The following is a 15180-nucleotide window of genomic DNA, read 5'->3' on the forward strand; positions in this document are numbered from 1 at the left end:
GGGCCTGTGCTCAGGCCCCGAGTCCCCCCCGCCCTTGGTCTCCCAGCCTCGCCCTCCGGATCCCACCTGCTCCAAACTGGAGTTTGGCTCTGATCTGACCCGCAAAGAGGGTGTCGCTCGAGCATCAGGGAGGAGTCCAAAGCCCGGGGGCAGCAGAGGGGCTGCGGGGGGCGGTGGGAGCCAATGAAGACCCGGGAGCAAAGGGGCAGGTGGAGGGGAGATGAACCCAAGGCACCCTGTGTCGAGGCGGGGGGGGGCTGTCCAGAGGCGGGAAGGGGGGGAAGGCTGTCCAGGGGCGGGGGGGGGAGGCTGTCCAGAGGCCGGGGGGGAGGGGGGGGCCTGTCCAGAGGCGGGGAGGGGGGAAGGCTGTCCAGGGGCGGGGGGAGGCTGTCCAGAGGCCGGGGGGGGAGCGGGGGGGGGGAAGGAGCCAGAGCAGGAGGAGGAGGAGGAGAGAGGGAGGTGCCTGCAAAGAAGCCACCAGTCGCTCGAGCGGCGAAACTTTCTAGCACCAGGACCCCCATCCCGGCCGGAACCGCTGCAGGTGCGCTCAGGCTGGGGGTGAAGGCGCCCTGGGGCTGGGAGCCCTGGTGAAGGGACCCGGGCGGCCCCCTGGAGAAGAAGCAGGGATTGCCCTGGGAGGAGGCTGCGGACGGTCCCGTGAGGAGTGACGCCGCAGCGGGGAGCTCCTGCCTCCGGGGAGCAGCGAGTCTGCGGGGCTTGGGGTGGCCTAGGGGCCCCCCGCGTCTCTCCCGAGGGCGCTGGGTCCGCAGGGGGCCGGGCCGTGCAGCCCCCATGGAGAAGTCCAAGAACTTTCGGATCGACGCCCTCTTGGCTGAGGAGCCCCCCCGGCCCGTTCCCAGCGCCTCCCCGCAGGGGCTGAGCCCCGAGAGCTCGGCGGGGAGCCCCGGCTCCTGTGCCCGCACCGAGACGCCGTCTCCCCGTGCGCCCCAGGGCACGGCCCCCCTGCCTGCCCCGGGATTCATCCCCAAGCCCGGCTTGTTGCATCTGCCCCCTCCCGGACTGAGCGCCCTGCCGGCCATGTACCCGTCCCCCCTGTACTCGATCGGGGCCCTGGGGGGCCAGCACCCTGCTTTCCCTTATCCCGGCTTCGCCCACCTGCCTCAGCCCGGCCCGGAGCACCTGAAGGCCGCGGCAGTGGCTGGATCGTTCCCGCTGGAGCACTGGATCCGCGCTGGAATGATGGTCCCCCGGCTCTCAGACTTCCACGGTGAGTAACAGCTCTCCAGGGGGCAGGAGACCGGGGGCCCAGGGCGCAGCGACCAGTAACTTCCCTAGAGGGAGGGAACTCCCGGGGACTCTTCCCCAGGGCGGCCGCATCCCCTTGGGAAAGAGCCCCCGTCTCATGCGCCTGCTCCGGGCTCCCCGGCTCGCATTCGCTGCGGGGCAGAGGCTGGGAGCCAGGCGGGTTCAGGGGGGGATTTTAGGCAGAAGGAAGAGGTAGGAAGTGGGGAATCCCACTTGGGGAAACCGGCGTAAAGCCTGGCCACCGCCAGCTGCCAGACGCGCTGCCCAGGGCGCGGAGGAAATGTCTCTCTCCGATGGGTCCCCCCATTGCCCGCTGATATCCCCCGGCTCGCCTCCCTCCCCGAGGGGTCCCGGATGCCGCGGGGTCGGCTGGAGACACGGCCCGCCCCGCGCACCCAGAGCCTGGCCAGTCCCGAGTCACAGGCAGGACACTGGACAGGGGCCCAGACCCCTCGGCCTCAGGGCACTCGAAGGGGGCTGCTGGAGGGGTCGGGATTTTGCTTTCGGATCACAACAGAGCCCGCAGCGGAGCAGGGCACGATCCCGGAGCGCAGTGGGCCGGGGCTGGAGCTGGGAAGAGCCGGGCTTGTAGCACACAGTGGCTGGGTGCGGCCTTCTCCGTCATCGGGCCCACTTCCCTGGGGTCAGCCTAGGGGCGCCTTCTGCGGGTCCCCTGGGCTCCACAGCCTGGTCCGCACGCTCAGGAGCTGGGCCCAAAACTATCACCGCCCCGCCCTGGTCTCTCTGCTCTCCCGGGGTCCACAGGGCCACAACACCGCAGAGGGCCGCGTTGTGAGCCGGTCCTGCCACTTCCATTCCTCCCTCCTTCTGCCGGAGTAGGGGATCCTTGCCGAGAGACAGACAGGGGGTGTGGGGACAGAGAGATCAGAGTGTAAAGATCGGACTCTATCTATCTATCTATCTATCTATCTATCTATCTATCTATCTATCTATCTATCTATCTATCCCCATACACCCCTCTCATCTATCTATCTATCTATCTATCTATCTATCTATCTATCTATCTATCTATCTATCTATCTATCCCCATACACCCCTCTTATCTATCTATCTATCTATCTATCTATCTATCTATCTATCTATCTATCTATCTATCTATCTATCTATCCATCCCCATACACCCCTCTCATCTATCTAATCTATCTATCTATCTATCTATCTATCTATCTATCTATCTATCCCCATACACCCATCTTATCATCTAATCTAATCTATCTATCTGTCTATCTATCTATCTATCTATCTATCTAACCCCATGCACCCCCCTCTCTGTCTAGCGGCAATGGTCTCACAAGTCCGGCAGAATGACCGAGGAATGACGTTTAGAGGGACCGAGGGGTTCGGGGGGCACCGGACCTTTGCCTTGCCAGCTGCGGCCCGCACATTTTCAAAGCGTTTGGGTCCAATAGAATTAAACGGAAATTACAAAAACTGGAAATGGAAATCCCCGCGAAACGGGCGAGCAGCAGAAGCTGGGACGGCCAGAGGCCCCGGCGGGCGGGCGGCCACCCGCGCTCAGGGGATCGGGCAGGGAACGGGTCCCGCTGGGAAATCGCGCCCGCGGGTTTGCGCCTCAGTCACCAGATTTCTCCTGCCGGGAGCGGCCTTTTCTTGCAACCAGCGAATTGCCCCGGCAGCCGCGGGGCCCCGGCCTGCGGGCTGGGGCCGGGCCGGGACTGGGTTCCCGGTCACCGAGCCCCAGGCGGGGAAATGGAGCCCCGGAGGGTCAAAATCTGCACAGGGCGGCGCGTGCGTTTGACAGCGAAACCCGCAACAAACCTGGCCGGGACCTTGCGGGCAGAGCCCCCGGAAACCCTGCGGCCCCAGGACACAACCCGCTCCCGGGCGGGGTCCCCGAGTCCCGCAGGGCGGGGCGCTTGGGGGCGGGAGCGGGTTCTTCGATTCCTCATTTTCCCTCGCTCCCTGGGACCCGGTCCTGGGCCAGGCAGCTCCAGGCGAAATGCTCCGTGCCGAGGCCCCCAGCCCGGCAGTTCTGTGCCCCTGGGGGAAGCTAAATCGCGCCCAACGAATGTATTGACCCCGCGTAAAGACTGAAACGACCGTCGGGGTGGGTGGCGAAGACCCGCCGGCTCTGGGCTCCCGGGGGTCTTGCTGCTCGAACACAAGGCAGGAGAGGGAAGAGACCCGCGAGGCTCCCCGCACGGGACTTTTCGATCCCTGCGTTACTGCGCAATAATAGCGACCTGCGCCGCACCGCGCCACTGGACCAGGGGCCTGGCAGCCTAGCTGGGACCCTGCCTTGGCTTCAGCATCTGCCCCCGCCAGGCTCCAAGACCGAAAGTCCGGGCTTTCCTATCTCATTAGAGCAAAGCTTTTCAGGAGGAAGGGGCGGGAAATTAGGGGGTTTCCGCTCCCCCAAAACCTGATCTACTGTGAACCCACTTTCCAGCCTCGCTCCTTAGCCGATCCCTGGCGCGGTCAACCGACCACAGCCCCCCAAACTCGAAGCGAACTGTTAATGATCTCGGTCCGTCCCCCCTCCCCCCAGCTTCTGCCCAGCGCAGCACTGCAGGCCGTCACACCCCTTGCCAATTCCTCCCCCTGCTCCGGGGCTTTGCTCCTGGTCCCAGTGTGAACGGGCCCGGCCACCTCGGGGTTATTGGGTGCGCGGGCAGCGCATCTGGGGCCGTTCACACTGAGAGCCACCGTGGGGGGTTCCGTTTCCTTTGCTCCCCTCGGGACTAGGGGCGACCCCAGGAGCCCGAGCCCGGGTCTCAGCGCAGCGTGGCCCAGTGTTTCCCTCCCGGGGTTGGGCCCCTGGGAACAGGTGTGAAAAGGCTGCCGACCCAGCGTGTCTGAACCCGGAGCGGGGCGGGGGCCCGCGGTGTGGGTCTTTCTCCAGCCCGGAGCCTGCTTTCAGTTTCCCTTGCGCTCGCTCTGGCGCGGCCGGCGACGGATAGCGCTGGAGCGGGGGAGACACTTTCCATCGCCCGGGGCAGGGTGAGAACCGCCCGGGAACCCTCCTGCCTCCGCGCCTTAATCATTAACCGGGCGGCGGAGCGAGCAGGGAGCGGGTCAGACCGGTTCCTTTCACAACCTCTGGACCCCGGGCAAGCTGGGACGCTCCTGCGGAAGCGCTGCGAGCAGTGTGGGCCGAAAGGGGCGGCTGGGGGAGCTTCTAGACGATGAAAGGGGGCCGGGGGGGTTACTGAAGGTTTGTGCTTTAAACGCGCGGGATGCCAGCCCCTGAGCTGCGGACAGGCCAGCAATGCCAAGACCAGAAGGAATCGTGTCCAACCTCCTGTACAGGGCAGGCCAGAGAACCGCCCGCCCCCATCCCCAGAGCAGAGCTTTTACCCAGCCAGTCTCGAGTTAAAAGCTGTCAGTGAATCCCAAGCGGGGAGACTCAGGGTGGGGGGAGCTTTCTCCCGGTGAAGCTGGTTCCTCTCCGCCCTGTCCTGCCCCAGCCGCCTCGGGAGGGCTCAGCCCCACGCTGTGGGGAGAGAGCAACCAGAATGTTCCAGGCCAGGTCTGGAGACTTTCTGAGGCGCAAACACGCTGGGTCCTGGTGAAATCGGCCCCTGTGCGAAGGGGCGGCAGGGCCCTGGGCCTAGCTGCAGGCTCAGCCCAAAGCGCTGCGGGCGGCCTATATGGGAGAAGCTGGGCTGGTCCCCAGAGCTGACCACGCCTGTCCGACCCCCTAACAGGGAGGCACTTGGTGGTTTAAATCTCTGAAATCAGCTGAGTTTCATTTGGTCAATTTCAGTTCACTTGCCACAGGCGGGGTTTAAATCAGGTTGGGTGCCCGGGCAGCGGGGGGTGCCCTGAGCGGGACTGAAGGCATCACTGCCCCTTTCTCACCCAGCCCAGCCCGGGCAGGGGCGTGATGGCCCGGAAGCTTCCTGCTGATCCTCTGCCCGCGGGAGCCACGCATGGGGTAGGGGAGGGAGGCTGGGAAGAGGAGCGGTTGGCACCAGGAGAGCTGCTCACGCAGTCAGGGCTCAGCCTTGCAGGGGAGCGCGGGGTCTGCCCACTTGCTGCGGGCGGCCAGGGGAGCTGGGGCCTATTGACAGAGCCTGACAAGGCCCTTGCGGTGACAGGCCGCCACGGTGACTTTGTTGGCAGATTTTGGGTGGCTTGCAGGGGACTGACAGGGGCCTCAGAGACCAGGCTGACAATGCTGATCATTAGACCTGTGTCCACGGCGCCCATCCCTGGTTCCTAGAGCACCATACCCGGCCGAGGGAACGCTGGAGAGTTTGTTAGGGGGGCTGGCTCCTCAGGCAAATTGCTCCTTGACTTGTGTGGAGGTTTTGCCCAGGGAGGGGCTGAGGGCTGCAAGGGGACTTTTGCCCTGGGCTTCAGTTGGAGCAAGGGCACTGGGCTGACCATGTGCGGAGCACAGACGGAGACATTTCACCCCATGGCTGGTGGGTCACCCTTGAGGCCTGGGCGCAGCTGAGCACGGAAGTCACAGTGAGTGAGTCAGAACAGAGCCGTTCCTCTTCTCCGTGACCAGCCAGAAGGTTGTTGGGATTGATTCATGAGGGGCAATTCCGTAAATAGCCCCAGCCAGTGACCCTGGCTCTGCAGACCAGGGAATTCTTCCCATGGGTTACCTGGGTCCTGCGGGGCTGTTCTGGTCCCGGTCTGCGTGGCTCACAGAGCCAACCCGGCCGGTGTGGACGGAGGATGGTCCACTTGAACGTACAGTTTGAATTGTGCTTCTGAGGAATGTTCAAACTCACATGTCACCATTCACAAGTTTCTGTGCCAGTGACTCTCCATTTTGTGGATATTTGCAGGGAAAAAATTGAAATTCAAACAAATATTGGTCATTTCTTCCGCAGTTTGCTCTGCTCTGCTCTAGTTGTGACAATAACAGAATTGTAATTTGCCTTTATTTATTTGCGATGACTGCTCCCCTCAGTGGGTCATTAGCAGGTTTGAAGTCAGGTCCTTCAGAAGTCAGGTCCTTCAGTGTCCTGTCTGCCGACAGTGGCCTGGGCCAGGTGCCCCAGAGGGAATGGACAGAACAGGGAATCATCAAGTGATCCTTCCCCTCGCCCATTCCCAGCTTCTGGCAAACAGAGGCTAGGGACACCATCCCTGCCCATCCTGGCTAATAGCCACTGATGGACCTATCCTCCATGAACTTATTTAGTTTTTTTTTAACCCTGTTCTAGTCTTGGCCTTCACAACATCCTCTGGCAAGGAGTTCCACAGGTTGACTGTGTGCTGTGTGAAAAAATACTTCCTTTTGTTTGTTTTAAACCTGCTGTCTGTTAACATAAGAACTAGGGATCACCAAATTAAATTATGAAAAGGAGTAAATAACACTTCCTTATTTACTTTCTCCACACCACTCATGATCATATCCCCCCTGAGTTATCTCTTTTCCAAGCCACAAAGTTCCAGTCTTATTCATCTCTCCTCAAAGGGAAGCCGTTCCATACCCCTAATAATTTTTGTTGCCCTTTTCTGAACCTTTTCCAATTCCATCATATTACTCTAGTGTAACTCTATTAACATGCCTCAGTAGTAGGCTGTTGTCCTCGAGTGGACCAGTCAGGAATGGGACTGGGAACATACTTTACAAGCATGTTAGCCAACACACAAGTACTGCAGGCCTGAGGTGTTGGAACCTTATTCTGTCCTGAGTTTTCACTCTAGTTGATAGGAATATATATTTATATATCTGTATCCCAGGTCTGTCCTTGCCCTTGTACCTCCCGTTGAAGTCAGTGGAAATCCTGCTTGTGCAAAGACTGCAGGGATTAGATCCCGAATCTTTAAAATGAAGCCCGATCCTTTGATGAATTGGCTATGAAAAGCATGGATTTATTATGTAAATTTCATGATTTAATAACTTCAAAGCCCATTTAAAAAAATACAGCCAGGCAATCTGGTTAATTAAAAGCCCAGCTGGATGAGTAATGGTGTAGAAAGTTAAAAGGAAAAGCCCATTATCGCCCATCTCCTGAAATTAAACACCTAGTGATCGGGTCCAAGACAGCCAGTGGGGCCATTTTCTGGGGATAGGCACCTTCCTATGGAATGTTTTCTCTCTCCTCCCGGTGCAGAGGTGGGGTGGAGGTGAGGGAGACAGATACATTTACAACTTGTACTTAGTGTTGCATTTACAAAGCATCAGGTGTTAACTGGCTGCATTTTCATACCTCATGGGAGTAAATATGAATATATTCACTCCCAGGTGGAATTTGCCCCTTTGCTGAAGGCTGGCCTGAGGGTGAGATGCCCCTTGAGCCCCGGGGGCCAAAGCGGGGCTACAGCGTGTCTCGGCCTTGGGGTAAAAGGGGTGAATTTCACTCTTCTAATCACATTTACTGGGCAGAATCTGAACACCTGCAAGACGGAGCATAGTCACCGCTCGGTGCCTGTCTGCTTTCGGTCTGTTATTAATATTGCACCTGTTGCCTGGAAGAACTGGACTCCCAAATGCTAGACCAGCAGTTCTCAAGCTTCATTTCATTGCGACCCCCTTCTGACAACAAACATTACTGCACGACCCCAGGAGCGGGGACTGAAGACCAAGCCCCACCGAGCCCTGCTTTCCTGGGCGGGGCGGGGGAGGGGGGGCAAAGCTGAAGCCCAAGGGCTTCTGCTCTGGGCAGGGGTATGTAACTTTATCCCTGGGTGATGGGGCTTTGGCTTCAGACTTGCTGGGTCCCAGGGCCAATGCCAGCTTTGGCGACCCCATTAAAATGGGGTCCCGACCTACAGTTTGAGAACTCCTGGGCTATACTGACCCCAGACACTGGACATCTGATTGGCCCCAGAGACATGCAGGCAAGGAGGCAAATCCCAGATCAGACAAATGCCAACGGCCTTGCAAAGACATGGCTTTACTTCCATGAGTAGCTGAACTGAAGTCTATGGGGCTGGCCCAGTGCTGCATTATTCCTACACTGGCCTGAGACTGGGAAACTAGACAAGGCCCACGCTCCAAGCATCGCAAGACGCCCCCGGCAGGAATGGACTGGGCCCATCGGAACTCCACGTGGGAATAAAGTTATTTGTGAACCAAAGTGATTGCAGGATCGGGCCCATAATTGGGGCAGGTCCCACCGGTGGTGGGCACCTGACCAAGACAGCGATGGAGAAACGTGGAGAGGCCACCAAAGCTGCTGAAGCAGGAATAACTCCAGCTCCGAACTGGCATATGTCCCAGCAGGATGCAGCCAGAAGCGGCAATCTCTTGCCACCGTAAATGGTATCTTCTCAGGACAGCTGAGTCTGCGGTAATGAGCGAAGAGACTGGTCTGGACTGGGTCCTAAGCAACACCCAGGGGCCAGATTCTGAAGCTCTTCATTGTACTGGGGCAAAGTGTACCAGAGTCAACGGGAGGTTGGTCCAAATATAAGCAAAGGTAGGGCTAGGAGTCTGCTGTGTGTCCTTCAGCTGAGTCACTCCGTGGCAGGGGCCACAGTGTAATTAGGTTCAGCATCCTTGGGGGAAGAACAGCCTCACAAATTAACCCTCTGATGCTGATGTTCAGGAAAGAGGATTAAAAACATCTGTGGAAGCTTGTTAGAAAGAACGAACCCCGGAGCCTCGCATTAAAATCCTGGCCCTCACCGTGGGGGCTCCTTACGCAGCAGGACACACTGGAGCCCCAGAAGCCACACACACCCAGAAATGCAAACAGAAAGCAGGGAGGAGAAACAACCGCTGTGGCTAACCCGCAAAGGGAAGAGGTTGCTGGAGCTGCGGCCCTAGGCCCACCGAAACAAGCCTGAGTGGGGACCAGTAAAATGAGCGTGAGCGATTTGGGGAACGGTAGAATTTGAAGAGCAAATCGCCAGAGACAGAAAAACAAATAAATGCTGTGGGGAGAGCAGAAGCTGAAGCCGGCGAGTGTCCGTGAGTCCAGCAGGGGCAAAGGGAGCAGTCAGAGCGGATTAGCACATTGGAGAGAAGCTACATGATCCCTTTATATCAGTCTCCAGCACAGAAGAGTTGGGGAAAATACCTACTTTCCAGGTAAGAGAGGTGAGGGGAGTCAGAGACTGAAGGGTTAGAAGAGGAAGGCCTGGAACATCATGATAATTCTCCCTGCAACAAGTCACCAGGACTGGATGGTTCATCCCAGAGCTTTAACTTCAGTGCAGTTATTTTGGCTGATGCCTGTGTAAATCAGGAGACAAATCAGGCTCACTATTTATACACAATGTATAATTAACCTGTGGAACTCATTGCCACATGATGCAGAGGCCAAGCGCTTAGCAGGATTTTAAAAAGCCTGCAGACAAGGATATGAACAAGCTACAGGTACATTAGACACAATAAGCATGTGGGGGCTATAAAATCTCCTGCTGCAGGGCTCCTGCCAATCTCTAGTGACCGGGGTTAGGAACAGATTTCCCCTATCGGTCGGTTATTCTAGATAGCGGATTCCTTGCACCTTCCTCTGATGCAGCTAGCACAGGAAATGGTCAGAGACCGGATACTGGGCTAGATGGACTCCTGGGCCGACCCAGACTGGCAACCCCTCTGCTCCAATGTTCAATGGCTCCTCACTCCCTAGGGTGGCTGACAATCTGGTGCAGGAGGGCCGTAGACCAGTGAGATTTGGGGAGCAGGTGCAGGGGGGAGCTCAGGCAGATGCTTCCCCAAATACAGCCCAGTCACTGCACCCCTTGCCTCCTCCCCAGTGCCAGAGCCACATTTACTGCTGCCCTTGGGCTGCAGGGGCAGCTTCTTCCAGCAAACTGAAAGGAGATTTGGGGCCATGCAGCCTGGGCCCCCCTGGATCTGCCACAGCCACAAAATTCCCACAGCTCCTGAAAATCTTTTGGAGGAGCAAGTTCCACCTGTCACACCCTGTCTGATGTGTAGGTTGTAAGCTCTCTGGGGCAGGGCTTATCCTCCTGGTGACTCCTTTGTACGGCTCCCAGCACAAGAGCTCCCAGCACAATCCGTGAATGGCATTCCTGGCTGCCGCCCTAATTAATAACAGGAATAAATAACAAGGGCACCAGATGGATTTGGGAGTCAGGTGTTTTTAATCCTGGTGTAGAGCACACACACACTCATACACACACACACACACACACACACACTCACACCCAGACGCACACACACACTCATACACACACACACACACACACACACTCTCACACACACACACACTCACACCCAGACGCACACACACACACTCATACACACACACACACACTCACACACACCCCCAGACGCGCACACACGTCAACACAGATGCACATACACATGCACACGCACACACAGACACATGCGCATGCGTGCACAAACACACACATGCATGCACAGACGCACAGACACACATGTGTGCACACACACAGTGTGACAGGGTCGGGCCAGATGGCTATAGGAGAGTAATAGAAGGCAGATATATTAGCCCCAGGTTAAGTAGGTCCCTTTTCCCTGGGTAAGGTAACAGGGAAGATTCCAGAACAATCAGGAACCTTCTAGAGACAATTAAGACAGACAGGCTGATTAGAACACCTGCAGCCAATCAAGAAGCTGCTAGAATCAATTAAGGCAGGCTAATCAGGGCACCTGGGTTTAAAAAGGAGCTCACTTCAGTTTGTGGTGCGCGTGTGAGGAGCTGGGAGCAGAGGCGCTAGGAGCGGAGAGTGAGAACGCGGACTGTTGGAGGACTGAGGAGTACAAGCATTATCAGACACCAGGAGGAAGGTCCTGTGGTGAGGATAAGGAAGGGGTTGGGAGGAGGCCATGGGGAAGTAGCCAGGGAGTTGTCGCTGTCGCCCAGCTGTTCCAGGAGGCAGTCTAGACAGCTGCAATCCACAGGGCCCTGGGCTGGGACCCAGAGTAGAGGGCGGGCCCGGGTTCCCCCCAAATCCTCCCAGCTGCTGGTCAGACACAGGAGGAGTCGACCTGGACTGTGGGTTCATGAAAACGGCCCAGCTGAGGGCTGCCGTGAAGCTCCGAGGAGAGCAAATCCGCCAATAAGCGCAAGACCCACCAAGGTAGAGCAGGAACCTTGTCACACCAGGCACACACGTGCACACACGCATGCACACACAGACACACCTGTGCACACACACGACATCGAGCTCCCCCTTCTGAATAATTTGTGTGAGCAAAATTCACTTCATAGGGAAACGCTGCTACCGAGGAAAGGTCTTTATCTGCCCCACCCCCCCAGGAAGCATCTGAGCCCCTCACGAGCTTTGGTGGATGCAGTCCCACAACACCCCTGTGGGGCAGGGCAGGGCTATTCCCCCATTGAACAGCTGGAGAACTCAGGCGCTCAGATATTAAGGGACTTGCCCGCGGTCACCCAGGCATTTGTGGCAGAGCAGAGTCGCAGGCTAGCGCCCTCACCACTGGATCATCCTTCCTCTCGGTGGCACTCACCCTGGTACCCCCTGGTTGTCACTTCGTGGGCAAAACTCACCCTAAGCTTTGCTCTAGCCCTCTGCACAGGTTGACCTTCCCTCACTAATGAATATATCATCACCCACCCAGGGGAGGGGGGTCAGTCTCTTCATCCCCATGACACAGGTGGGGGAAACTGAGGCCCAGACAGGGGCAGCGACTCTCCCAGGCTCACCCAGAAATCGTTTTATCTGAGTGCGAAAACAAATGATCCGATTCCCCTCTCCCCTCCTGCCTCTCCACGGCCCCCCGGGACCTTGGGCTCAGCACAAGCTGAGGGGAGGAATTCTTTTGGGGTTCCCTGAAGTTTTAGCAGAACATCCTGGCTTGGGGGGCGACAGCTGCCCCTCAAAGCCAGCCTAGACTGCGTCCAGCCAGGTAGCGTGGAGCAGGAAGGCTCTGGCCTCCTGAGCCATCCAAGCCTGGGCACTGGGCTTGGTGTCTGGCCCTGAGGCAGCTCAGGGAATCTGTGGGAGGGGGCCTCTCTTCTGCTTCCCGAGCCAGGAGAGATCACGTTGCCTTTGCTGCTTCCAGCCGTTGGGGCTGATCCTTCCCAGGGACTGGACATAGAAGCCTTTTACCACACAGGCTAGTGCGGTTGCTCTGTCACACATCGAGACAGGAGGGATCCAGACCAGGCAGGCGAGAGCCGGGGCCCAGCGGAGCCAAAGGGAGGGGAGTCTCTGCCAGGGCTGCGTTTCTCCTCAAGCCGTAGGAATTTCTTAGCTGGTGTTGGCTGGGGACCCGCTGGGCCGCGCGCGAAGGGGCGGCTGGCGCAGGAAGCCGGGGTGTGTTCAGATTCCTGGGGGAGGCTGATTTCTGTGCCCCCTGTCAGCAGTAAGGAAGTGCGAGGCAGGCCGGTGAGGCCCTATGCAGAGAGCTGCCAAGCTGGAGATTTATGGGCATTGAGAGACTTGATCTATGTCCCCGGGCGGGTGAGCGTGTGAAAGCTCTTTGCAAGAGTGAATCATTCTCGGCTTTCCCACTGGGGCAACCGGTGCCTGGCTGGAGTCAGTGAGACCTTGGACAGGAGAGAGGCTGGCCATCCGGCTCTGCCTGCTGAGCTCCTGCAAAGGGAGCAGCTGGGAAGGCACAGGGCTGTCACGCTTCTGCGGGGGGACGGTGTCGTTCTAGGGTCAGAGCCCCCCTGCCCCAGCTGAAAGAAATCCGGGCTTCCTACTGCAGGGCAGGCCCCTCCTGCTCCATCAGCGGCAGGATGGGGTAAACAGACAGGGGATTCCCAGAGCAAGGATGATGCACTGGACTTGGACTAGGGGATCTAGGTTCAGATCAGCCACCTGCTCCCGTGTGACCCTGGGAAAGTCACTCGGCCTCGCTGGGCTCCAGGTCCCCAGCTGTACAGTGGGGACAATGACCTGTCCTCCTTGCGTCTGTCGTGTCCATGTAAACGGGATGCTCTGTCTCCTCCTATGTGCCTGGACCCTGGTCTTGGTCAGTGCCCAAGTTCTGCCTGCCCAGGCCAACATAGCACCAGCGCCCAGCACTCCCCCTGGTTTGGATTCAAGCCAGATCCTGGCAGTTAACACTCGCTGGCCTGTCCCTTTTACACTCTGGGCGGCGGCTTGGAAGTGGGCGTGATGCTCATCCATCTGTGGCACTTCGGCCCCATTGTGCTTTAAACCCTGGGAGCTGGGGACAGTGGTTCCTTTTCAGCTCTGCAGGTCAGAGACAGGACAGTGCCCTGGGGCAGCTTCCAGCTTGCATCGGCAGCCCAATGCACTGTCATTTCAGACAGCTAAGTCCCACCCTCCAGCGGGTACCACAGTGTGAGGATGAGCAGGAGGAGGGAGGGCTAGGAGAGGTCTGGGTGCTGGGGATGCCAGGCTGGGAGAGGTCTGGGCGCTGGGGAAAATTGGTCTTCTCAAAGAAACCCGATTTCATTCTTTGCAATTACAAGTTTGGTTGATGACGGTGATTGTGTAGATGTAACAGACAGAGCCTTCTGTCGGGTGTTTGACTCAGTACCGTCACAAATCAACAAAGAAGTGGGTGACTGACAGATCTCTAAGGTAGTTGTGAATGGGGAATCCTCACTGAATGGGGATGTTTCTCGTGGGGTTCTGCAGGGATCAGTTCTAGGTCTGATACTGTTCAAGATTGTCGTCAGTGATCTGGAAGAAAATATCAAATCACTGCAGATGACACACCGACCAGCAGAGTGGGGAATGATACTGAGGACAGGGCAGTCATACAGAGTGATTCGGCTTGTTCGGTAAGCTGGGCCCATTCAGACAAAATGCATTTTAATATAGCCAAATGCAAGGTTGTGCACCGAGGATGAAGGACTGCAGGGCAGACCTACAGGATGGGGGACCGGATCCTGGACAAAAGTGATTCTGAAAAGGGTTTTGGGGTCTGTAACGGGACGCAGACTCACAGGCGGTGCCTCCTGCTGGTCGTCTAAGGGAATTAGCTCACCAGCCTCCGGAGCGCCCTCTTCAGGCCAGTGTCTCACCCTGCTGCTGGCTCTCGTGTCCCTCCCAGGACCCCGGTGCCCCTTTCACTGGGTGCTGCCCCCTGGCAGTACCCCACAGTTCTGGGTCTCCCCCTCCCAGGGGAACCCCCCCGCCATCCCTACCTCACCTCAGTCGTAGGCTCCTTCCAGCCACCAGCGAGCCCCCGAGCCCTGGGGCAGACTGCAGTGTGAGCCACTCATCCCAGGCAAGGCTGGGTTTGGACCTGCTGCCTCTGCCTACCCATGGCTGCCCCTGCAACCCCCATACCTAATAGACCTTCCCAGGCCCACAGCCTGGGGCTTTCCTCGGCCCGAGCTCCCCGGCTCCCTTGGCCTTTCCCCAGCCCTGCTCCAAACTAGGTCCCCTATTCAGGTCTCTGCAGCCAGGTCCCTGCCTCTTAGCGCTGAAGAAGAGTGCTCTTCTGCTCCTGGCTTTGATAAGGCCCGCTGGGTCTGTTTGGGGCGTGACCCCCAGCTGCGGCTCCTCTGCCAATCAGCCCAGCTCTTCCCCTGCCCCAGCCCTCTCCCAGGGCTGCCTTAAACCCCTCTGGGCCCGAGCGGGTGTCCACCCCGCCACAGGGTCCTAGTGGACAAACGGCTGAATATGAGCGGTGACCAGAAGGGCTAATGTGTATAAATAGGGGACTAGAAGTAGAAGTAGGCAGGTGATTTTACCTCTGCGCACAGCACTGGTGAGACCGCCAGGAATAGGGCAGCCGGTTCTGGGTCCCCACGTGAACGGGACACAACAGAGCCACAGGAGTGATCCAAGGGCTGGAGAAAACGCCTTAGAGTGGGAGACGTCAGACGCGCGATCTGTCCAGCTCCCCAAACAGAGGGCGAGGCGAGTGAATTGCAGTGTGTGGGTGCCTTCCCGGGGAGAACACGGCGGTGCTAACAGGGCTCTTTAATCTGTTGCAGGGGAGAGACGCAGAGCAAGAGCCAGTGGCTGGGAGCTGAAGCCAGACACATTCCCATAGGAATTGTTAGCTCTGCGGGCCATTAGCCACGGGGACAAACTCCCAAGGGCAGCAGTGGCTTCTCCAGCTCTTGA

At 58.2% G+C, this 15180-nt stretch overlaps 1 protein-coding gene across 1 annotated transcript in view; it reads left to right on the top strand.

The window, feature by feature from the left end:
* The first annotated feature begins 792 nt into the window (after nucleotides 1-792).
* Nucleotides 793-15180, top strand: part of LOC144272404 (uncharacterized) — a 34534-nt gene continuing 20146 nt past the window's right edge. Inside the window, exon 1 of the mRNA XM_077830412.1 lies at nucleotides 793-1228. Coding sequence (XP_077686538.1) covers nucleotides 793-1228 — 436 coding nt within the window. The remainder of the gene's footprint in view (nucleotides 1229-15180) is intronic.

This window comes from Eretmochelys imbricata, chromosome 11 (assembly GCF_965152235.1).
Source record: "Eretmochelys imbricata isolate rEreImb1 chromosome 11, rEreImb1.hap1, whole genome shotgun sequence".
Classification (NCBI taxonomy): domain Eukaryota; kingdom Metazoa; phylum Chordata; order Testudines; family Cheloniidae; genus Eretmochelys; species Eretmochelys imbricata.